The sequence below is a fragment of the Chinchilla lanigera genome, unplaced genomic scaffold, assembly GCF_000276665.1.
Source record: "Chinchilla lanigera isolate Chin_1 unplaced genomic scaffold, ChiLan1.0 scaffold00013, whole genome shotgun sequence".
NCBI lineage: Eukaryota > Metazoa > Chordata > Mammalia > Rodentia > Chinchillidae > Chinchilla > Chinchilla lanigera.
Genome location: NW_004955414.1, coordinates 17,706,386 through 17,731,411, shown reverse-complemented (window position 1 = coordinate 17,731,411; position 25,026 = coordinate 17,706,386). Strand labels below are relative to the sequence as shown.

At 39.8% G+C, this 25,026-nt stretch overlaps 1 protein-coding gene across 1 annotated transcript in view; it reads left to right on the top strand.

Moving 5' to 3' along the window:
- The first annotated feature begins 4,103 nt into the window (after positions 1-4,103).
- Positions 4,104-25,026, top strand: part of Mrpl48 (mitochondrial ribosomal protein L48) — a 56,400-nt gene continuing 35,477 nt past the window's right edge. The window contains exons 1-4 of the mRNA XM_005379938.2: positions 4,104-4,230; positions 14,352-14,404; positions 17,695-17,732; positions 24,568-24,656. Coding sequence (XP_005379995.1) covers positions 4,210-4,230; positions 14,352-14,404; positions 17,695-17,732; positions 24,568-24,656 — 201 coding nt within the window. The 5' untranslated portion in view covers positions 4,104-4,209. The remainder of the gene's footprint in view (positions 4,231-14,351; positions 14,405-17,694; positions 17,733-24,567; positions 24,657-25,026) is intronic.

Sequence of the window (25,026 nt, the reverse complement as noted above, 5' to 3'; positions counted from 1 at the left end):
CAAACTCATAGTGCTCCTGCTGCCTCTGCCTCTCAAGTTCTGGGGTTACAGGTGTCCACTTCCACACTCAGCTGCCCAAGCATTTTAAAAGTGAAATAATCATAAATCACAATTTGGCTTCTGTATGATGAATGTGATCATTATGTATATCTAAAATGTACCAATAAAATCTTGCTGGAAAAGAAAATATTACTATTTGGTTTCCTCTTCCTTAGCTCTACTATCATAGCTACTTTTCCTCTAATATTTCCTCATAACAAAGGGCAAAACCATCTGGAATTTAGGTCTCAAGGACTGACTTCAAGCAGTCCTTTGCAGAGAGAGGCAAATGTTTTAGTCTTTTCCTTCTATCTTTCCCCAATAGTTCAAGAGGGCTTGATGAGCCTCAACTATTTTGCACCCAACGTGATGGCTAAAGGAGTTTCCTGACGTTAAAGATAAGCACCAGGTAACACATCTGGGAGAATGTGAAACCAGCTTATCTCCTACCTAGCTGAAGACTGATGCTTAGTACCCATCTCAGATTTTTTTTTTGTACCAGGGATCGAACTCAGGACCTTGCACTTGCCAGGCAGGCATTTGTGCCACTGAGCTACATCCCCAGCCCATCTCAGATGCTAACTCAGAACATCCTTTACTGCTCTCATCTAATTGGTCACCAAAGCCTTCCTTTTCTACCTCCTTAATTTCTCTCATCTTGATCCCTTTCCATCTCCATTGGTACCTTAACTTAGGTCCTCCTTTTAAAATTACTACTGTAAATCTTCCAGCTGGATTCCTTGGGTGTACTTACCCCTCCGCTGGTCTTGTTGATCAAAGTTTCCCCAATCCTTTGGCCTGGCATTTAAGAATTTGACTCTTCTGCCTCTCTATTTTCTTTTCTTACCAGTTTTTTCCTCTATATCTACAGTTTAGCCAAACTTGAAGTCTCTACAACATTCACCACTCACTACCTTTTATTTTAATAGATTGTGAGCTTCGAAGGACAGGATGTACCTCATTCATCTTTGCATCTCTGGCATTTAGTACAGGACCTTCCCCATGGTAATAAACATCTGGTGAACTGACTGGATACTTCTTTTTTTTTTTCTCTTTCTCTTACCTACATCTCTTCTATGACATTTCTTTGTTATTTAATTTTTAAAAGCCCTTCAAAAAAAACTTTTTTTTTTTTTTTGGTCTTTTTGAGACAGGGTCTCACTATGCAGTTCAGGCTGGTCTTGAGCTCACTTTGTAGCCTATGCTGGCCTCGAACTCGCAACAATCCTCCTGCCTCAGCCTCCTGAGTGCTGGGATTACAGGCATGCACCACCACACCCGGAAAAAAGAAAACCTGTTCAAACCACACAACGAGTAAATCACAAATGTAGGGTTGGACCTGAGACCATATTTTATGTAAGTTCTCTCATTTCTATGTTTGTACCATGCCATCTATGAAGATGCAGACAAGAAATGTCTAGTAGGAGATGGAGGGAGGGAAAAAGGGAGGGGAAGGGGATGTGCAATGAATTCAGATATATTATGTACATGTACCAACTCTCCATGATGAATGTGACATTATGTATTGCAAACATGTACTAATAAAAATTTAAAAACATCTAGGCATGGCTGTACATGCCTGTCATCTCAGCACTCGGAAGGCTGAGGCGGGAGGACTGCAATGAGTTGGAAGCCAGCCTGGGCTACAGAGTAAGTTCAAAACCAGCCTGAACAACTGAGTAAGACCTCGTCTCCAAAAATAAAAATAAAAATAAAAATGAAAATAAAAAAAAGAAAAGTCATAGAAGAGATGAGTTGTAGGTAGGAGAAAGAGGAAAAAGAAGATGGAAGTATTCAATCAGTATTGAATGGAAGTATTCAACCAGATGTGTATTACCATGGGGCAGGTCCTGGACTAAATGCAAGAGATGCAAAGATAAATGAGATACATCCTGTCATTAGGAGCTCACAGTCTATTGAAATAAAAAGGCAGGAGCTTTGGACCTGGAAAGTGACCTATGTTGAGCTGTCTTGGTTTCTCCAAAGAAGATCCTGGTTTTTAGAGGCTGGATACAAAATAAGTCAGTAGCTAAGAGTGATGAATGCTATGGCTTGTGTCTATATCCCCCCAAAGACTCATTTGATCATAGGTAGTGCTTTTAATAGGTGGCTTGATCTAAAGTGTGTGATGATGGGATTGATTCATGGTACAATGCTTGGATGAAGGATGGTAGGATTAAGGGTGTGAGTGCTGTCTGCCCTAAAGGCAGGTAGCTCAATATGATATAAGGGACAGAAAGAGGGTTGTTGCTGGTCCCCTACTTGCTTGCTTTGGTAACTTATGTTCATCATGAACTGTTCTCTGTGATGCCTGTCTGCCATGCTACCCTGTGTTGGAGCCAAGTGATTAAGAACTGTACCCTCTACAACTGTGAGCTAAATAAAGCTTTCCTCCTGTAACTTTGGACGTCAGGTGTTTTGTCTCAGCAAAAATAAAAGTAACTAAGACAACTGATATACAAGAATTCTTGGTTATATCTATATGAAAGTGTCCTCTGGGAAGCTCAGTAAGTTCATATGCCTCCACAGCATATGACATTAGCAGCACAATTTGGAAACAATATTCACTTCAACACATTTATCAGTATTGCTAAAGTGTTTTTACAATCATAGATGCTGATTTCACCTCCTTTTTGGGAGCTTGTTTGGAGGTTCTAGCTGGGGAATGCAGCTACTCGTATATCCTTGACTGAGAAAACAGTCCTTCTCTCAGGAGTGGTCGTCCTCTTCGACTGAGCATGAAGCTTCAGGAGCGACACACACGGAGCAGTGAGGGAGGAAGGGACATTTGCCTAGCCAGCCAGATCAGAAGAATGAACCCTGGCGATTCATGGGGCAACAGATGTAGTAGCCAGATTCCCCTCACCTCCCTTTTGGATTCTAGATTCCAGATCTTTTAAAATATTCAATTGTCTTAGGATCCTTTCATCTGTATTCATAGAACTAACTGTCCCCTTCCTTTTTCTTTGTTCTTTTCCCTTCCCTACTCCCCAGTGTATATAAACAACAAAAGATGGAACTGTATCTTACCAGATTGTATTTACAAGGAAAGAACTCTTTGACCTGCCCCTTTTCAGACTTATAGTCACAATTCTATGGAACAGGAGCACAAGCACTGAAATGAGACAGCTTATCATTTACATAATAACATGTTTACTTGGTCCCATCTTTCTGCCTGTTTATTGTTTGTGAAATAGCTATAATCATCCTCAGCCTCACAGGGCTATTGAGGGCATTAAATGAACCCATACATTTAAAAAGACTTCACGTGGCCTACACTTTGACAGAGGTGTTTTTAATCCAATTTAAAAATTTACTTCTAGGGAGGGCCGGGGAAGGGGAAAAAATTCACTTCTAAAATCCCAGTAGTTTTTATTGAGCAGTAACCAGTAAAGGAGGTAAAACTTGTCCATTTTCCAAGCAGAACTGCCATCTGTATTATCACAGGGCTTTACACACAAATCTGGTATCTCACCTACTAAACTACACATGAATTATTTATATTCTCATGTTACTATCTCTCATAATACAAGATAGTTATTTTCAGTTACTATGAGGCAATTTAATGTCAAAAAAGGTTCATAGAGGGTCAATCAGTTCTAAAATCGAGGTTGAAAGTCAGATTCCAATGTCCTGTGCTAGATAAATTAATCAGAATTGGAGTCTCTGAAGAACATAAGGAAGGGATAGTAACAAATAATTCATAGTTTAGTAAGTGAGATACCAAATTTGTGTGTAAAGCACAATGGTAGCATAGAAACGTCAATGAACTTTGCACCTACTTATTTATAAATTCGGGGCCTTTCACCGAGCCACACCCCTAACCAGTTTTATTTATTTTGAGACTGGGTCTCGCTAAGTTGCTAAATTGCCCGAGTTGGGCTCGAATTTATGATCCTTCTCCTGCCTCACGCTGAAGGTGACACCTGAGATGTAGTGAGAACGGAGTGTGTGTGTGTGTGTGTGTGTGTGTGTGGGGGGGTCGTCTTTCCAGATGTGGAGTCTCAAACGCTGCCGGAACCAAAGTGCTGCAGCACTGGAATGAATCTCGGTCGTATATTGTTACCGGACCTGACCAAGGCCGTTCCGTCAGCGTTTTCAGACGCCCGTGGATCGCAGGTGCTGGAGCGGATCTTCGGTTTTCACAGCTAGAGACTACAGCGACAAAAGATGAGCGGAACGCTGGGAAAGGTAACGTAGATTCCATACGTGTTGGGGCGCTAGGGAAAACACGATGGAGGTGACGGCGCACCGACATCCGGGAATGCAACCCTGGGGAGAACCATACCTTCCCAGAAGTCCCTGCGGCGCCCCCAAGCGAAAAGGCTGCTCTGCTTCCTCCGCCTGGGCGAAGAGGCTCGGGCCTGGGCAAAGAGGCTCGTACCCGAGCCACGCCCCTGTACTGCTCACTCCGAGCGCCCAGTGCCTGGGAAGGGAAGAGCCTTACACAGGAAGTCGCGACGCTAAGATACTGTCTTTCTAAATTGTCTGACTTTGGACAGGTCATTTTATGTTGTGTGTTTAATCATTTATTCCTTTTCTTTTTTTTGGTACTGGGAATCGAACTCAGGACCTTTTGCAACTAGGCAGGTGCTGTGCTGCTGAGCTACACATCACCAGCTCCTCTTTTTATTTTTGAATGTCCCCACCACAATGTTTTTAATCATTTAGAATTTTAACTTTGTAATCTGCTTGGGCCATGAAACCACCTGGTGATAAAAGAGGATAGTGGTAAACTTACACTTTTACTGTCAAAACCTTGAGCTATTATCAGAACCACCAGAACTACATACATACAGTTCTTAAATGCATTCCTTGGCTGGAATCGCCGGTTCCTTTGACAGACTTCGTGGAATCTTTCAGTTTTATCCTGTTGCTTATTGACTTTTAGCAATTTTTAAAATATTATTGTGATACTGAGGATTCAACCCGGGGCCTTTGCACAAAGCACCATTTCTAGTCCTTTTAAATTTATCTAAATTTTGAAGGAGGGTCTCACTAAGTCTAAATTGCCAGGCTCACCTCGAACTTCTCACCTTTCTGCCTCCCAGAGCACCACTACACCTGGGTAACAATGTACTGTATATTAAAATTTCATTTTAGCCATTAATCATAGAGACTATATCTGAAATGTAGAAGTTAGCATGGTCTTTGCTATTCCTGAATCTACCTGTTCTTATCTTAGGGCTACCTGAGTGTCTCTAGATTTGAGTTTCTCTAAGGGATCACACCTCACTTCATCCTGTATGAAACAACCCACTTGTTCCCCTTAGCCAATTTATGAGAATTTGGCCAGATCTGGTATAAAGAAAAGAGAAGGGCTGGGGATCTAGTTCAGCAGCACAAGCCCCTGCCTGGCAAGCACAAGCTTCTGAGTTCGATGTCCGATACAAAAAAAGAAAGAAAGAAAAGAGAAAACAAATCAGAAAGTTTATAAATTCTATACTTAAAGATGGTCACATTGATGAATACTCTCTTGCTCTACAAGTCTTATTTCTGAGGAAACGGGTCATTTTTCAAGGAATATCATTTCCACCCACTCTATAACTATAGAAGCTCCCATGGAAATCTGCGTTAGAGCCTTCATCTTAACCATACAAGGGCCTCTCCAAGTCTGATTGTTTCCTTGCAGACTCCTTTGTTACTTATTTTACTCCTCCACTCTGCCCTCCTGCTTTGGAGAGGTAGTATCTTCCTTATTTTTCAAATGCTGAATTCCTGATGCTTGATCTTATGGTACCTTCTCACTTGGAGTGCCCTCCCCTTCTCACCACCTGTCAGAATTCTCCATCCATCAGGGCTCAGCTCAGGTCTCATTTTTTCCACATAAAACTTTTCTGACCACTCTGGCTCAAGTGGCCGTTTATTTTCTAAATTCCTAGCTAATATTATCTTTTTCTTTCTTTCTTTTTTTTCTAAGACAGGGTCTCACTATGTAGTTTACGCTGGCCTTGAACTCACTATGTAGTGCAGTCTGGTCTTGAACTCATCCTGCTCCTCCTGCCTCAGCCTCCCTAATGCTGGGATTACAGGCACATGCCACTGCACCTGGCTACAGTCTTGTGACTATCCTTGCCTCATCCTGTTTTGAAATGTTAGCTGATGCTTTACATTTATTAGGAAAGCCAGGAGATTTTTCTTAGACCTGGGTTCTGTCTCTTGCTAGCTATGTAATGTTGGACAGGTCATTTAACTGCTCTGTGCTTCAGTTTCCAATCTGTGGAAATGCTGCTGCTGCACATAGAATTTTTGAACACATTGTAGTGGATAATAAAGTATGTGTGAGTACTTTGTAAGGTGTTAATGATGATGCAAGTAATAAGAATATTGATGTTTTGTGGTTAATAAACTATTATCATTTGTGTGATTTCCTTTGATCACAATATTAGGAGATCACAATATAAGGAAACTCAAATCTAGTAAATAAAAACATGTGTTCCTAACTGCCACATGGACCCATGTAAAGACAGACTTTGATAGTCAACATAAACATGTTCAGAAGAGTACAACCAAAGGAAAAACTGGAAACAAAAGCAATTTTTTGAAGGAGCTTAGGAAAAGAAAACCTGGAGGTAATCATCATTGCTTTCAAATACTTGAAGGGCTGCTGTAAAAAATAATTGAATTTATTCTGTCACACAAGAGTGGGGAAATACTGTAGATTCAAACTATGAAGTGGTGGCACGTGCCTGTAACCCAGCATTTGGGAGCTGAGGCAGGAGGATCGTTGGGAGTTCAAGATCAGCCTGGACTACAAAGTGAGCTCAAGGCCAGCCTGAACTGCATAGTGAGACCCTGTCTCAAAAAGACAAAAAAAAAAAAGTTTCAGCTCTGCACCAGAGAGGTATTTAAATTGCATGTGAATCACTACAAACAGAGGGCTGCTGTTTACCCAGTGAGTGAGAAACGTAATGGTAGGCACTGATTGAGGCCAGTGAAGAGAATTTGAAGGTCTTGGAGTTTTTGTTTGTTTGTCTTTTTGAGACAGGATCTTACTATGCAGTTCAGGCTGGTCTTGAACTCACTTTGTAGCCCAGGCTGGCCTTGAATTCACAGTGATCCTCCTGCCTCAGCCTCCTGAGTGCTGGGATTGCAGGTGTGCACCACCATGCCTGGCTATTGGTTTGGTTTTTTGAGATACGGTCTCACTATTTAATCTAGGCTGGATTTGAGTTCACTGTGTATCCAGTCTAGCCTGGACCTTGTGATTCTCCTAGCCTTTCAAGTGCTAGGATTATAGGCATTTGCCACCACTGTTTTGGTTTTTCTTTTGTGTGTGTGTGTTTAAAAAATTTTATTGGTACATTTTAGATATACATAATAATAACATTCATCATAGGGAATTTTTACATGTATATGGTATACCTTGCTTCTGTTTTTCCCTCTTCCTTTCCCTCCCTTCAATCTCTTTTCACCTCCTATTTACAAAAGCTTTGTTTCCATTTTTTTCCTTTTATCCTTGTCCTTTCTTTCCTTTCCCCTCCTCACTCCTTTGTTCTTCTCATTTGAACACTTTCTTCCCTTTCCCCAATATCTACTATACATTTTGGTCCTTATTTACACTTTCAGTTTCTCATACCAGAGAAACAAGGCAATATTTACACATGTATGACTGATGTATTTCACTCAAGAATATGGTCTCAAGGTGCATCTCTTTAGCTAGAAATGTCTCAAGATTATCTTTCTTTATGGTGGAGTAGTACTTCATTGTATAAAAAACCCCCACATCTTTATCAATTCATTGGTTGATGGGCATTTGGGCTGTTTCCCAGATTTAGCTATTATAAAGTATGCCGCTATAAACATGGGTGTGCAATATATTGCTATAATGCTTTTTTTTTTTGTCTTTTTGAGACAGGGTCTCGCTATGCAGTTCAGGCTGGCCTTGAGCTTACTTTGTAGCCCAGGCTGATCTTGAACTCAAAACAATCCTCCTGCCTCAGCCTCCCAAGTGCTGGGATTGCAGGCGTGTGCCACCACACCAGCAGTATAATGCTTTTAATTCCTTTGGGAAGACACCAAGAAGGAGAATAGCTGGATCAAATGGACTCTCTAATTTCACTTTTTTTCTTTTGTACTGGGAATCGAACTCAGGACCTTGTACTTGCCAGGCAGGTGCTTGTGCTGCTAAGCTAGGTCTCTGACTCCTAGTTTTAGTTTTTTGAGGAATCTCCACACTGATTTTCACAATGGTTGCACCAGTCTACACTTCTACCAACAGTAGAGAAGGGTTTCTTTTTCCCAGTAGTTCCACCAGCATTTGTTTTTGTTTTTTTTTCTTTGTTTTTTAGAGATAGCATTTCACTATGCAGTTCAGGCTAGCCTAGAACTCAGTTTGTAGCCCAAGCTGGCCTTGCTCAAACTTACAGTGATCCTCCTGTTTCAGCGTCCAAATGCTGGGATTACAGGCATGTGCCACCATACCTGGCCACATTATGGTATTTTAAATTACTTATTTATTTATTTATTTATTTATTTATTTATTTATTTATTTAGACAGGATTTTGCTGTGTTGCCTAGGCTGGCCTCAAATTCCTGGGCTCTAGCAGTCCACCTACCTCAGTCTCTCAAGTAGCTCTGACTGCAAGTATGAGTCACTGTACTTGGTTCAACTTGAAATTTTTGGTGAATGAACCAAGGCAGAGTCTGATCTTTTGAAGGATGCCTAAGATAGAAATAACCTCCACTGCAAGAATTAGAGTATAGATCAAAGTGTTGTTCAGCCCAGGGAAGAACATTAAGAGCTATCATGTAATAGCAGAACCTGCTTTGCAATAGGAATATATGCTAGAGGAAAGAGCCTCAGTTGTGGTGTCAGCTAGAACACCACCACTTTTCAACTCTGTGACCTTGGGCAGTGTGCATTAAGGATATTAATTCACCTTTCTGAGTTTATAGCTCCTCACTATAAATGAGGGTAGAATGGTCTTGGAGGTTAAAGGAGAAGATGTTTGGCACATGGTTGATTCTCAACAAATGGTAGGACTATTGAGCCCATTATTATTGCCATAAGAATTTCACTGCTATAAGTTGATATCACTTGTAATGACTTATCTCTAGATGTACCCCCCTATGAGCTTCATGTGCTCGTAGGTGAGGCTTTGAAGGTGACTGGGGCTAGGGTGTGTGATAATTAGATTAATCCACTGATCAGTTCAGCATAGTTCTGGGTCTGGGTAATGGGAAGCCCCACCCTGGCTGTGGGTGGCACCAACCAATAGGCTTGTGGCTTGGATGGCATTTAGAGGGAAAGATAGAAGACAGACTGGCTGCTTCCTGCCTGTCCTGCCATGAGCTGTTTCTCCTCTGCCATGCCCCCCTGCCCTAGAGGCTAGCTGACTATGGACTGGAACCTTTACAAACTGTGAGCTAAAGTAAAGCTTTCCTCCTTTATCTTGTGGCTTTTGGTATTTTCAATGATGAGAAAGTAACTGAGGCAGCACTATTTTAAGAAGTAGTGTGACAGAAGCCACTGTGTTCTCTCCTACATGGAGGTCTGCCCTCGCATAGCCAGCTGTATTTTTTTTCCTACATTTACTTGGCCAAACTTGCCCTGCCTGTTTCTTTTCCTACCTTTAACAAAACTTTGCTATCCTTGAAAAAAAAAAATAGGTAGTGTGACAGAATGGAAAACATGGGCTTTGGATTCAGGCTAACCTTCAGTTTTTCACCCTATAACTTTAGTCTATTTATTTATTTGTTTATTTTGAGACAGAGTGTTACTATGTAGTTCAGGTTGGCTTTAAATTCACTATGTAGTATAGGCTGACCTCGGAACTTGTGGCAATCCTTCTATTGCATCCTGCCAAGTGCTGGGATTACAGGCATATACCACCACACCCAGCTAATTTTAGACAATTTATATAAACTTCTGTTTTTTCTTTCAGAAAATAGAGACAAGCTGGGTATGATGGTACTGCTTGTAATCCCAGCACTCTGGGAGACTGAGGCAGAAGAATCACAAGCTCAAGCCCCCACTTTGGGCAATTTAGGAAGACCATGTCTCAAAATTTATTTTTTTTTTTGGTGCTGGGAATCAAACTCAGGACCTTGTACTTGTGCTGCTGAGCTATTTCCCTGCCCCCTTGTCTCAAAATTTAAAAGGGAGAGGGCAGGATGGGAATGCAGCTCAGTATGAAGGTCCTGGGTTCAATCTCCAGTACTGCAAAAAAATAAAAAACCTAAATAAACAAAAACCAGACAAATATCTTAATAATGCCTCTAGCAGAAGATTGGTATAAAGATTAATTTAAATTGTATAAGTAAACTACTTAGCACAAAGGATGTATATATTCAATAGATGGTGTTTTAAATAATATTAATAATACAAACATGTTAAGATTCATAAAACAGTGCCCATTTGCTTGTCTTAAAGGTTTCTGAACTACTGCAGTCACACCTATCCTGGGCTTTCATGTTTAGAGGTCCCTCACACACTAGATTTTGCCCCATGACTTTAGTTTTTTGGTAGCTGTTCAGTCCTTTCTTTGTTCCTGGCTCCAGAATTCGCAGAACAAGTATTTTTATAACTGACTATGGTAGCTGTGTCCTCATTTATTCACTCACTGGAGTTACCCCCTCTTCCAGTTGCAGAGCCCTAGTTGCTCTTCATTTGCTGATTAGGGGGAGGAGTATTTGTGGATTCAGTCTCAAAATAGATTACTTTTGTCCTGATAAATAATGCCAAGCCTTGCGGAGGAGAGAAAGCACATTTCCCAGTGCTGAAAGGAAGACTTCACACCACAATTTGAATGTCTTCCAGAAAGTTGTCAACCATTTAAGCCTGGCTTTTGGATAATTAAATCCTTAGCTATTGTGCAGACTCAGAAATCTGAAAAATTAAAATGAGACAAAGCAAGTCTCATCTAGATCTTTCTTCCCATTCAACTGCCACTTCTATATGAAGTAACACATTTAAAAATACCAGCACTCTGGAAAATTGAGGCGGGAGGATTGCAGGTTCAAGCCCCACCCGGGGCAAATTAGCAACACTTTGTTTCAAAATAAAAAATAAAAAGAGCTGGGAATGTAGCTCAGTAGTAGTAGAATGCCCCTAGATTCAATCTCCAGTACCATTAAACAAATATATATATTCTTAAAATATATCTATTCTTTTCAGCCTGATTTATGTTGCTTGTCACAATTAATAGATCTTGGGCTTGGAGGGAACTTTGAGTCATGTACTATAACTTGGAGGTATGTGGTCAGTGATGAGGGAAACCAGCCTGAGCTCTCCAGGGTCTCCCATTTCCCTACGCCGTCTTTCATGCTGGTCAGTAGTAGGCATATTGCATGCATTCTTTACAAAGTATGTGGTTTTATTTATTTATTTATTTATTTATTTGTTTATGTCTTTTTGAGACAAGTCTCACTATGCAGTTCTGGCTGGCCTTGAGCTCACTTTGTAGCCCAGGCTGGTCTCCAATTCACAACAATCCTCCTGCTTCAGCCTCCCAAATGCTGGGATTACAGGCATACACCACCATGCCCAACTTTTTTATTACTCTATAGTCCATTCATATTAGACTCGTTAAAATAGTATCTACAGGATTTTTATCAGTGCTTAATAAATGGTAGCAATGATTATCATTCATTTACTTTTTCTAATCATTTATCTACCAAAACCAAACTTCGTCTATAATGTACCTGAGAGGAAGACTAGGACATGACTCCTGCCCGTGAAGATCTCTTAGGTTAGCATGGGGTCCTTGGGTGATATTAAAAGTCTCAGGGTGTCTCCTGAGGTAGTATGCACACTTTTTCTTTTTTTTTGAGACATGGTCTTGTTTTGTAACTTAGGCTGGCCTCGAGCTCACGGTAATCCTCCTGCCTCAGCCTCCTGAGTGCTGGGATTACAGGTGTGGGCCATCATGCCTGGCCATCTTCTCACTTTTTGTACCTACCAACTGTATATGCACTTGTCTAGGAAAAGAATTCATGTCTTTGAGCACATCCTTAGCCATGTCTGTAACACTAAAAAGCTAAGGATTTCTTTTGGCTGTATCTCCCTTTCTACCTGGATATCCTGCCAGGTGTACTTGTTGTTAACTATTTTGACTTTGCCTTATAATGCCCATGGGATTGCTTACCTCTTTAATACAAGTGTATCATTTCACCACCCAAAAAGAAACTCTGTGTTTCTTAGCTGTACTCAGTGCCCTAGTCCCTCCAGCCCTAGGCAACTGCTAGTCTGCTTCTTTTCTCTATAGATTTGCCTCTTCTGAATATTTTATAGACATGGAATCATGCAATGGTACTTTGGTCCTTTGTAACTGGCTTCTTTCTGGTCTTTTTTTTTTTTTTTTTTTTGAGACAGCGTCTTGCTATGCAGTTCCCCCTGGCCTTGAGCTCACTTTGTAGCCCAGGCTGGCCTCAAACTCACAACGATCCTCCTGCCTCAGCCTCCCAAGTGCTGGGATTACAGGCATGCACCACCATGCCCAGCTAGCTTCATTCATTTAATGTAACATTTTGAAGGTTCATCTGTGTTGTTATATTGTTTTTATATTTCCTTTAAAATTCAACATAGTAGTTGACATAGACTTTAAAAATAAACAGTGTTGGAATGATTTCAGATTTACAGAAAAGTTGCAAAGATAATACAGAGTTCACATATGCTCCTGTATCCCTCTTACTAATATTTCACCTTAGTATGGAACATTTTTCAGGATTAATGAACCAATATTGTTATGTATTAACTATGGCCCATACTTTATTCAAATTTCCTTAGGTTTTTTATGAAATCAAATCCAAAGACACTGTCACTGAGCTACATCCCCACTCCTTTCCTTCCCTTCCCTCCATTCCGTCCTCTCCCCTCCCCTCTTCTCCCCTGCGCTCCCCTTCCCTTCCCTTCCTTTTTTTTGAGACTTCATCTTGCAGTGTGGTTTGGGGCGGCCTTGAACTCACTATGTAGCCCAGGCTAGCCTCAAACTTGTGGCGATCCTGCCTCCCAGTGCCTCGCTTACAGGTGTGTGCCACCAAGCCTGACTGACCCTAGCCTTTTTCTATTTTTTATTTTGAGACAGGGTCTCACTAGTTTGCCCAGGTGGGACTTTAACGTGCAATTCTCCACTTAGCAGATTCTGGGATTACAGGTGTGTGCTGCTGCACCCAGCTCAGATTTCCTTGTTTTCATCTCATGTCCTTTTTCTGTTCCAGGAACCCATCCAGGATATTGTATTACATTTAGTCATCATGTTTCCTTAGGTTCCCCTTGACAGTGACCTTAACTCAGATTTTCTTGTTTTTGCATAATAAGCTTTTCAGATATACATGTTGAGGGAATTGGGGCAGGGGTGGGGTGGAGGTGTAGCTCAGTGGTAGAGAGCTCACCTGCAGTAGCATGTACAAGGCCCTGGGTTTGATTCACACCACTGTGAAACAAACATGTTGAAGTAAATTGTTATCCACAAGGGATAGGCTTTTCTCTTTAATGGCACCGTAAGGACAGACATTTAGTATTTATTATTTAATTTATAAAAAGGCCTTCTGTATGTCAAACACTTCCTTAGTAAAGCTGTACTACTGATCGTTCACACGGCTACTAGCAGGGCAGAGTAAGACTAAATAACTAGGGAGAGTGGGGGAAGCTGCCACTGTTGTGACCTCTTCTCATTATTACTGTTTGTCATTATTCATATTATTGTTGTTATTATCGAGATATATAGTGTACTATAGCAGAGGCATGGCCTTTGGAGTAAGACAGTCCATGTAGCTGGTTATTAGCTATGATTTTTTGGAATATAATCTCTCTGGAACTCAGTTGCCTGACTTATGAAATTGTCTTGCAATGTTTGAGAATTAAAAAGGATTTAAGAAAGTCTCTCTTATAATGCTGTTCATGGCAGATGCATAGTACTTGTTGATTGATATTAGAAAAAAATAAAATTAGAGAGGGGAAATGGGATGAAAAAGCAATGTAGGTAGGACTTCTTTATTTTCAGCACTTGCTTTCTTTTTTTTAAACTTTTCAGCGTTTTCTTTCTTTCTTTTTATTTTTTTATTTTTTTATTTTTTGGTTTTTCTCCGGTACCAGGAACCGAACTCATGACCTTGCGCTTGCCAGGCAGGCGCTTTTGCCGCTGAGCTAAATCCCCAGCCCCTCAGCGTTTTCTTTAGTAGGAGGAATACTAAAGATGACCTTGGTTTGCTTGCATGTTTGGTTTTATGTGTAGGGTAACTTCTTTGCTAAATAAAATCTTTGGGTACGTTTTGGCTAGTATACTGTGGCTGTCCAGCCTCTTTGAATAAAGGTGCTTGGAGGTCTGTGAAAGGTTAACACCGTTCTAACACGGCTGTTACTGCTGTAGGTGCTGTGCCTGCGGAACAGTACCATTTCAAAGGAAGCCTTTGCATTCCTAAGGTAAGGATATTACCAAATACAGCTAACAGTAGCATTCATAGTTCTCATAGCAGCTTTATTTCTTCTTGTCTACCTATGTATCTATTAAATATCTCAAGCTTTAATTGCCTGACATGTTGGTCCTTCCTTATTTTCAGTAAAAGGCAGTTCCATTTGACTAGTTGCTCAGGCCAAAATCCTTGGAGTTATCCTTGTCACTGTTATGTTATTTTTCAAATTCTACACCCAGTTCTTCAATAAAACACATTGGCTCCTCTTTTAAAACACACGGAGTCAAGCCATTCCTTACCTCCAGTTTCAGCCTCACGGCTTCTGCGTTGCTGAGCCAGTAAGGACCAGCTCCTCATTTTCTCCTCACCTTTATTGTCATTACCTGTCTCCCTAACTGATCTCCCTGGCTTGGCTTTTGTCTCCTCTTCTTTTTTTTTTTTTTGGTTTTTCTCCGGTACCGGGAACCGAACTCACAACCTTGCGCTTGCCAGGCAGTCACTTTGCCGCTGAACTAAATCCCCAGCCCCTGTCTCCTCTTCTTTACACTAAAACCAGAATGATTCTTTCAAAACCAAATAGGCTCACATCATTCCTCTGCTCAAAATTCTGCAATGGTACCCTTTCTTACCCAGAATAAAACCTATAATCCCTAACATAACCCACAAGACTTTATATAACCTGTTCTCATTTTATGCTCCATACTCAGCTTTGCCACATTGGCTTCTTCCCATTTCTGGATGATCTGAGCAGTCTCCCATCCCAGGGTCTTTGCACATTCTCCCTCAGATATCCATGTGTCTTGCTATGTTTTATTCAGGTTTATAGTGAACTCTCATTTTATCAGAGCAGTCTTCTCTACCAAAATACCTACCTCCATCAAGGTCTGTCCTTTCACCTTGCTTTATTTTTTTATTTTTTATTTAAAAAAAAATTTTTTTTTTGTCTTTTTGAGACAAGGTCTTGCTATGCAGTTCAGGCTGGCTCTTTGAGCTCACTTTGTAGCCCAGGCTGGTCTTGAACTCGCAGTGATCCTCCTGCCTCAGCCTCCTGTGTGCTGGGATTATAGGCGTGTGCTACCACGCTGGGTTGTTTTTTTTTTTTTTTTGACCTTGCTTTATACAATATTTCTTAATACTAGATATCACCTCCTGAGCTAGGCATGTTGGCACATGCCTGAAATCCCAGTACTTGGGAGGCTGAAGCAGGAAGATTGAAAAGCCAGCCTGAGCTGTGTAGTGAGACCCTATCTCAAAAAACAAAAAACAAACAAACAAAAAAAGATTTTACCACTGGAATTCAGTATTGAACCTCAGTGACTTGGTAAAACAAGTGCTAATACCCTCATTTTATATATAAATAACTGAGGTCCTGGGAGATTCTTACTCTAAGATAGGTTAGAATTAAAGTTCCAAAAAAAATTAAAGTTCAATCCCAAACTTATTTATTTAATTGTACTATATATAGAGTGTACCCTCCTTGTTGTTTTTTTCAGGGTGCTCATGAAATGCACTTGGTAATTTATTTCTGTATTCAGTAGATATTCACCAAGTTATGTCTAGCAGGCACAGGATGTAAAATAATGAGTTATATATCTTCCTGGGCTACCTTGCACTCATGACTGGATCATTAGTCCTTCACATTTACTAAAGTCTATCTCTTCTTATTTCCTCTTTATTTTATTCTAGTTTTCCATTATTAGTCAACTACTATTTGATAACCACCTACTATGACACCGTGCTAGGCATTTTACATTTTATCTCTAACCTTCACAAAATGCTACAGGACAAATATAAATATTGTCATTGCACAATAGAGGAAATTGACTCAGTTGAAGATAGAGTTTCAGTCTCATGAGCTTATACTATTGTGTGTGTTTTAAAGATGAGATAACAGTTACGGTGATAGCAAGCAGCTTACCTCAGGTCAGTTTGGGAAAGACTGAGTCAGCATTCAGTTGCCGATTTGCTTTTTCTCCAGTTTGTACCATAGTTTATTTTTAAAGTTTCTCAGGGTGTGGAACTATAATACTCCAGTTGCCTAGTTAGCTGAACAGAGCCATATTCTTCTTCTTGGTGCCATCTGGCTTTTGTGTGCAGTCTGGCTCTCACTACTGGCCTTCCTTCTCTATGCTCCCTGAGCCTGTTCTAATACCAATGGAAGGCTTGTATCCTTTTTCTTTTGGGCTATTGCAAGAACTACCTCACTGGTTCTCTTGTCTTAGCCTTACCTCTCCCTGTTCCATGACTCACCTTCTTCCAGGATTACCCTTCCAAAATTGCAGCTTGATTAAATCACACCTGTGCTTCAGATCTGCCAAAAGTGTCCCACTAAACATAGTAAAGACCCAACTCCTTAGCATGGGGGTTTGTCTTGGTCTGGCTACTAAATAGCTCTCCACTTTATCTTTTTACTCTGCCCTGCTGTAGAAGTTCCAGTCAGTCCTGCTGCTTGCTCTTTCCCAACTACACCCTTTCATAGGTCTGTCTAGATTGATTTTCTTCTAGTGGTAAATAATTGGGAACAGGCTCTGCTTTTTTGGGGGGGCTGGGAAGTGAATGAACCCAGGTTCTCACTCAAGCAAGGCAAATGCTGTACTACTAATTTAGTGTTGGAATTAGCCCACGGTTCCTTGTTTTAAAAACTCAATTAAAAGCCAGGTATGGTGGTGCAAGCCTGTAATCCCAGCAGTCTGGAGGCTGAGGCAGAAGGATCTCTGAGTTTGAGGTCAATTTGGACTACTTAGTTAGTTCAAGGCCAGCCTGAACTACATAGTGAGATCCTGTCTCAAAAAAACCAAACACACACACTTACCCCCTACCTCCCCACCCTTCACCCCCTACATAAACTCAATTCAAATAGTTTTTCCTTGGTAGAAGTGAGGCACTTTCTTTGTTTTTGTTTTTTGTTTTGTTTTTTCTCTGGTACCGGGAATCGAACTCACAACCTTGCGCTTGCCAGGCAGGCGCTGTGCCACTGAGCTAAATGCCCAGCCCCGAGGCACTTTCTTTTGTGTCCTACTGAATCTTGTACATGTTCCTGTTCTACCTCAGTACTATATTGCAGCTTGCATTTATTCATATACATTATTTCCAACTAGATCATAGTTAGGGACATTCTGCTTTTATTTGCATCCTTAGACCTACTACTTTGGCATGTAGTGGGTGCTTAATATTGTTTGTAGAAGGTGGGAGTAAGGGAATATATAGTATTGATATATTCTTAAAGTTATAAGTTTTAGTAACTTTAAAAATTAATGTAGATATCTAATTTTGTTCAACATACTTTCTCCTTATCCTTAGATTCAGAACTTGGGGAGAGAATCCTATTTATTGTACAGGTAAGTTATTATTTCCTGATATGATCTTCCTGCTTTAAAGTGACAGTCTAGCACTCTATCATAATTTTGTTGAGAAGGATGCCTAATACATCTTTGAGAAGAGTACAAGGACCAAAGTCCACCCCTCACATAAGTTAGAACTATTGGTAAGAACATGAATTATTTCGTGTATGCGTGTGTGTGTGTGTGTGTTGTTTTACAATTATTTTTCTCACTTAATCTGTGGTGAACTTGTTTATACTGAAAAATATATACCATTATTTTGAATGGCTGCATGGTAGGGCAAGGTGCTAGTGATTGATTTTTGTTTCCTTTTTTGAGACAGGATCTCACTATGTAGTTCATGCTGGCCTTGAACCCATTATGTACCTGCTGGCCTGGAACTGATAGTAATCCTCTTGCCTCGGCCTCTTGAGTGCTGGGATTACAGGCATATGCTGCCACGCCCGGCGGGTGCTAGGGATTGAACCCGAGACCTTTCACTCGCAGAGCATGCATTCCACCACTGAGTGATACTTCCAGCCTCTATTATATATCTTTCAGGAAAATGTAATGCATATGTGAAGATGTATTATGTGTTTATATGACAGTACTTAATGCTGGACATTTAGGCTATTTTTAGTTTTTTTGCTATTTAAAACATTGCTGCAGCATCCATTTTTATATATCTTTGTAAACTTGTTTCCCGTACATTTATAAAACAAATTCTTGGAATTGAAATTGCTGAGTCAGTAAAGTATGAACTGAAAATTTTGGTATTGCCATATTGCCCTTCAGAGAAGTTCTGTTAATTTACATTTGTATTTTCTGGCTCAAACTAGGCTTTAGAAAACCTTTTTTTTTTTTTGGCCAAGGAAGTATTGTATGTCATTTTAATTTGTATTTCTTGAGAGAATTTTTCATCTTTTCATATGTTTATTTTCTATTCATATTTTTTACCTTATGAACTGCCCCTTTATTTTTTGCCTATTTTTCTATTGAATTATTTACTTTTTCTTTTTTGTTGTTGTTTTGTTTTGAGGTTCTTGTTATGTAATGCAAGCTGGCCTTGAACTTGCTTATGTCGCCCAGGCTGGCCTCAAACTCGTGGCTGTCCTTTTGTCTTAGCCTCCCATGGGATTATAGTTGTGTACCACCACACCCAGAAATTTCTTCATTTTCAATTTGTAAGAAATCTTAATATAGTTCTTACATATTAAGGCAATTAGCAATTTTTAAATTTATATGCTTTGTATTTTTCCCAGACAGGTATCCATTGACTTTGTTTTTTGCTGAACAGTTTTACATTTTTACATAGCTAATTTATTGAGTGGTGATTTCTAGATTTTGTTTTAGTCTTAGGAAGATCTGTACTTCAAGATTATTTTTAAAAATCTTTTATGTTATCTTCTGGTGTTTTATTTTCTTCAAGTAACTGATCCATCTGATCAGAAGTAGGGTAGGAATGTAGTTTTTACCTCAGAATGGGTATTGTTTCAACATTTATGCATCTTTTTGTAGGTTTGAGAATGTCACCTTTATCATATACTGTTTTCTATATATATCTGGGCCTATTTTTTTTTTTATAAATATATTCTTCTCTTTTGTGTTTTTTTGGTATTGGAAATTGAACTCAGGACATTGCACTTACCAGGCAGGTGCTGTGCTGCTGAACTATATCCCTGACCCTAATTGAGCCTATTTTTAAACTTCGTCTTGTACCATTTTTCTCTCTGTTGTATATTGGATGCTACTATCAGAGTGTTTCAATACTATTGATTACAGTATGTAGCTTTGCAGTATATTTTAGTATCCGATAACTACCTAATTCTAGAGTGGCTTTTCCTTTTTAGAGATTGGATGAAACAGGGCATATTAAACTGGGTGTGGAAGTATATTCCTATAATCCCAGCATTTGAGAGGGTGAGACAGGAGGGTCACAAGTTTAGGCCAGCCTGGACTACAGAGTGAGACCTTGACTCAGGAAACAAAAAAAAAAAAAAACCAAAAAATGAAACAACAGTGCTATTGAAAAAGATCCAGTAGGAACCTTTTGAAAAAGAGCTGTAGAGGATAATAGCATAATTTACTAAAACATTTCCAACTTGGGAAATTTTAAGTTAGCTCCAAGATTTTTCAGTGTAAATAACACTGTGGTGAACATCCTTCTACTCTAATCTTTGTGTCCTTATCTAATTTACTTATTACACATTTCAAAAGAAAACAATTGGATAAAAAGAAGTGCACATTTTTAAAACTATTGATATATATTATCAAATTACTCTGCAGTGATTACATCATTTAATATTTGATATTTGAGAATCCCTTTTCATGTACTCATCAACCTTGACTGATATTACTTTTAATATTTGCTAATATCATAGCCTTCAAAATGCTATAGTTCATGGTTTTTCTCTTTGATAATTCCACTTGAAAGAAGACAGATTTGTTGCCCTCCCCCTTTTTCTTTTTTTTCTTTCCAAGATTTTAATCCAGGGCCTGGGATATAGCTCAGTGGCACAAGTGCCTGCCTGGCAAGCACAAAGTCCTGAATTCAATTTGCAGTACCAAAAAAAAAAATGCATAGTACAAGATTTTAATCCAGGGACTACCATGGATCAAACTTAGGGCCTCATACATGCTAGACACACACTCTACTACTGAGCTATATCTCCAGCTGTGATTTTTTTTTAATAGGTTCTTTGAAATATCTTTAAAGTCACATATTTCAAAATTGATTATAATTACGTTTAGAAAAGTTGAGGAAGGAACAGTGCTATATTCCTACACTCACATTTCCACTTTATGTGTGGGCCCTCGGTACCATCCCAGCTGGCTGTATCTGAGGAAGGACCTGATTTTGGAGACCATCTTTTTTTCTTAACTTCAATCTAACAGGGAGATAAATCTTTTGCAAAAGGGAATAGGACCAAGAGATAGAGGGAGTAGAAAGGGAGAAAAGGAGAAAAGGATAAGACAAGATTTAGCTTATGTTATATAAATGTAACCGACTCTTCATGATGAATGTAATCATTACCTACTGCAACATATTAGTAAAAAATAGAAATAAAATTCACATCAAAAAAAAGGTAGAAGTAAACATATAAGGAGAGGTCCAGAGAGGTTAAGTGGAGGGAGTGTAGCGTGTTCTTATCACAGCATGAGCAAAAATTGTCCAAGAAACCTGATATATTCAAAGTCCAAGTAATTAAAAGAACTGAGGGCTGGGAATATAGCTCAGTGGCACAAGTTCCTGTCTAGCAAGCACAAGGTCCTGAGTTTGATTCCCAGTACCCAAATAAATAAATAAATAGTCTTATTTGCTGGGCATGGTGGCGCACGCCTGTAATCCCAGCACTCGGGAGGCTGAGGCAGGGGGATCATAGTGAGTTCGAGACCAGCCTGGGCTACAAAGTGATTTCTGCATAGCAAGACCCTGTCTCAAAAAGATGAAAAAGAAAAAAGAAAAAAAAGAACTGAAAGGATTATGAAAAGAAATTTTGATTAAAAAAAAAGTGGGCAACTGCCAGGGACAAATCATTACGGATTGTCTTGGTAAAATACCTCAAGAACCATTTTTGTTTTGTTTTTGAAATATTCACTCACTGAACATATGCTGTTTGCCAGGCGTTTGCATTGTCTGTGCCCTTGAGGGACTTAGTGTCTACTGAATGCAGAGAATATGCTGTAATTAGATTCTTGGCTAGGGCTATACCAGTTCCCCTTCTTTCCCTACCTGTATAACTCTGCTAAAAATGCTTATTCCAATTTCAAGGAAAAGATAAATAAAGTTTTTTACCCCCATCCTAGATTGGTGAGCTTAGTCCCCACTTTAGTAAACAGATATTGAAGGGCAGTTGTCTTTGGCACATACAAAGGAAAGCAAAGTGAAGTGAAAGAAATCAGCATATGCTTACATATAATTGTGGTAACTGAAAGATTTTCAAAGCCTCCTTTGCATCTTAGTGAAGAGTGGCGTTTTCTCTTAGGAGGCTGTAATGATAATGTGACAACAGGCAGCCCAGCATAATGACACAAAGTAAAGGGAAAGAATCTAGTTGAACTTACTGGAAATCAGAAGTTTTTAAACTCTTACATTTTACAATTAAAACAACTAATTTAGCAATTTAAGCAAACCTTTCATTTAAGGGAGGGAAGTGGTTAATTTAACAGTGGTTTTCAACCAGCTTTTTAATTAACCAGTTGCTCTAATTATAGGAATTGTCCCAAACTGAATTTAAAGTCTCCTTTCCAAGGCAGTCCTGCAAATGAGAGACTGAGACAAGCATCTGCAGCTCTTTCAACTTCAGATGTATCATTATCTCAAAGATCAGTTTTCCTTCTGTATTTTGAAATCACTGGTGGGCTTCCAAGCAGGTCTGCTTACTGAAGAACGCAGCCATTACCCTTTTTGGATGCTACTCCTGCACCCTGAACCACAGTTAGACCAGGCATGGTTGTGCTTGCCTATAAGCCCAGAACTCAGGAGACTGAGGTAGGGGGGTCACTGTGAATTTGAGGCCAGCCTGCGCTACATAGTGAATTCAAGGCCAGTCTGAATTACAGAGCAAAACCCTCTCTCAAAAAAATAAAAATAAAAGGCAAGAGTTAGTTCTGTCTTCCTCTGGGTACCCACAACGTTACCCTCATCTCCACTAAAGTACTTTGTACCACAAGAGGTAATTATCTGCTTTCCCATCATCATTCCTTGTATACCTTGAGTATCTCATAGGAAAGTAGCATATTTTACTTATCTTTGTAACTGTCTGAGATACAGTTGTTGTCATGGAATGTGTAGCATGCTAAAGACTATAATATCTCTAGATTGTCTTGCCAAAATATGTAATAAGTATTGTAAATGTGGGAGAAGCCAGATTCAGCCAGATTCTCTGATTGACTTGATATAGAGCAGACTTTCTTGGAATCCCATTTTAGAAAAGAGGAGTCTGTTGGTGCATGGTGGCACATACCTGTAATACCAGCTACTTTGGAAGTTATAGCAGGAGGATCCAGAGTTCGAAGCTAGCCTGGGCAACTTAGTGAGATCTTTTCTCAAAATAACATCAAAAAGGGCTGAGCGTATAGCTGGTCACATACCTGCCTACCAGGAGCAAGGCTCTAGGTTCAAACCCTAATATCATTGGCAGAGTGGTGGTGGTGGTGGTAGTTAAAAAAACCGTTCACTTTATATTGTTTAGGTTTCTCCACTCCACCTTCTTTTACCCCTTGACAGAGTGGTGACCCTGAGGAGATGAAGGCAGAATCACAGGAGCCAGGAGGAAAGGGCAGAGAACCTAGATTAGGACTTCTCCAGAAAATAGAGAATAAGCAAGACAGAGAGGCAGACATAGCAGACCAGTACAGAGCTGGTGCCAATGGAAGGGCAGAGAAAAAGAACTGAGACCAGAGCTAGAAAATATCAGGTCTAGCCAGACTTTATATTCTAGAAATTCAGAGGTGCTGACCTAGGACAGTGGTGGCGAACCGATGGTACACATGCCACAGCGGGCTTTTGTATCATTGAAAGCTATAAAATGTTTACCATCACTGACCTAGGAGTTATGGATATAGGCTGTACAGTCAGGTGGACCCAAGTTTAAATGGCAATTCTACCACTTACTTGCTTGGTTACTAGTTGGTCATGTCACCAGATTTTTTTTTGGTCACCATATTTTTTAAGCAAGCATTTCTTCTTTATTTGTAAATAAGGACATTAATGAAGATTAAAATGGAATATATGTATCTGTATATATATTTATGTGAAAGCAACATATAGGCAACAAGTCCTTCTTTGAAGGAGGATTTGGGTGTCACTTCTCTGGATCTACTATAGTGTATGTTATTGAGATCCTCTTTTTATCCAGTAATAGCATATATATGTATAGTTCTGTATTGAAGTTTTTGTTTTTGTTGTTGTTCACTTAATAATATGCTGGGTACTTTTCCATATCAGCATAAATAAATCAAATTAGATGATTTTTGTTGTTTGTTTTGTGGTACTGGGGATCAAACATAGGTGCTTGTGCATGTTAGGCGAGCAGTCTATTGAAGAACTACATCCCTAGTGCTAAATGATTTTTTAAACTTTATGTAACTCTGTGAACCTATTTTTTGCTGGTTATTTTTTGCTGCCTGTTTCTTTCTGTATATAATTCCCATTGAAAAACTTCAAAAGAATTATTGCCTGTTGAAGAAAAAAAAGATGAGAGCCCCATGAGAATATATTTTTGTCCCCCTCTTTGCAGTGGCTTTTGCAGGACAGGGTGTTTCAAAGCAGGATAGGTGGTGGGGATTGGATATAGTCCAGGGGTAAAAAGGAGAGAAAAGGAGGACAAACTGAGAATCTATCCAGGATCAAGAAATAATTGGTTGTTTAAACCACCAAGAGGCCCGCTAGTCCCAAATGTTCCCAGCTCTGCAGTGGAGAATTTATCTCCTTACTTACTTTGTGTCTTGGTTACTTTTCTCTTGTTGCTGAGACAAAATACCCAGTGCCCAAATTTAAGGAAGGAATGGTTTATTTAGCTCACAGTTTGTGGAGGTTTCAGTCCTTAATCAGCTGGCTTCAAGGCAGGGGTAACAGTTCATAGCAATGGAAAACAGCAAAAGCAACAAGAGCAAAAAGGGAGGAGCAGAAAGAGCAAGACTCTTTCCTTCCCTTATATGCAGGCTCCCTGCCCCAGGCAGATGTAGCACTCACACCCATAATCCCAGCTTTGGACCATGAATCAGTCACAAACTCTAGAAGCCCCACCCCATGACTGCATGAGGCTTTGGGGGGACACCCAGACACAAACCATAACACTTTGTTCCTTGAGGAGCTTAGAAAGAGGTTTGCCTATTTTCTCTCTTTTAGGTGGCATTCTACTGAGTACCAGTCGGCAGTACAGGACAAAGCCCACTCATGGCATTGGAAGATACAAGCACCTAGTTATATCACAAGAGGTAAGTGGCAGGGGAAGTGTGAAAAGGATAGAAAAGGATAGTGTGACGCTTTTGCAAAGACCTGAAGATCACATGGGCATAGGGTGGATAATGTTGGAGATAGAAAAGATAGGGAGTTGACCCTCAGTCCACTTTGGTTATTTAGTTTGGGGTTATACAGACGGGAGATGTTTCTACCAACTTCCAGTTTTGTCCCTTGGCCAGATTATCATGATAAAAAGCAAGTGGTTTGACTTTATTATTTGTGATAATTAAAAAAGAAATAAAATCTTCTTGATACTTAATTCAGTATGAATTCATATTGGTTGAATGAACGATGTGTAGCAAATAGAGGTGGATTGATATTTTCAGCCAAATAGCGGATTTTTAT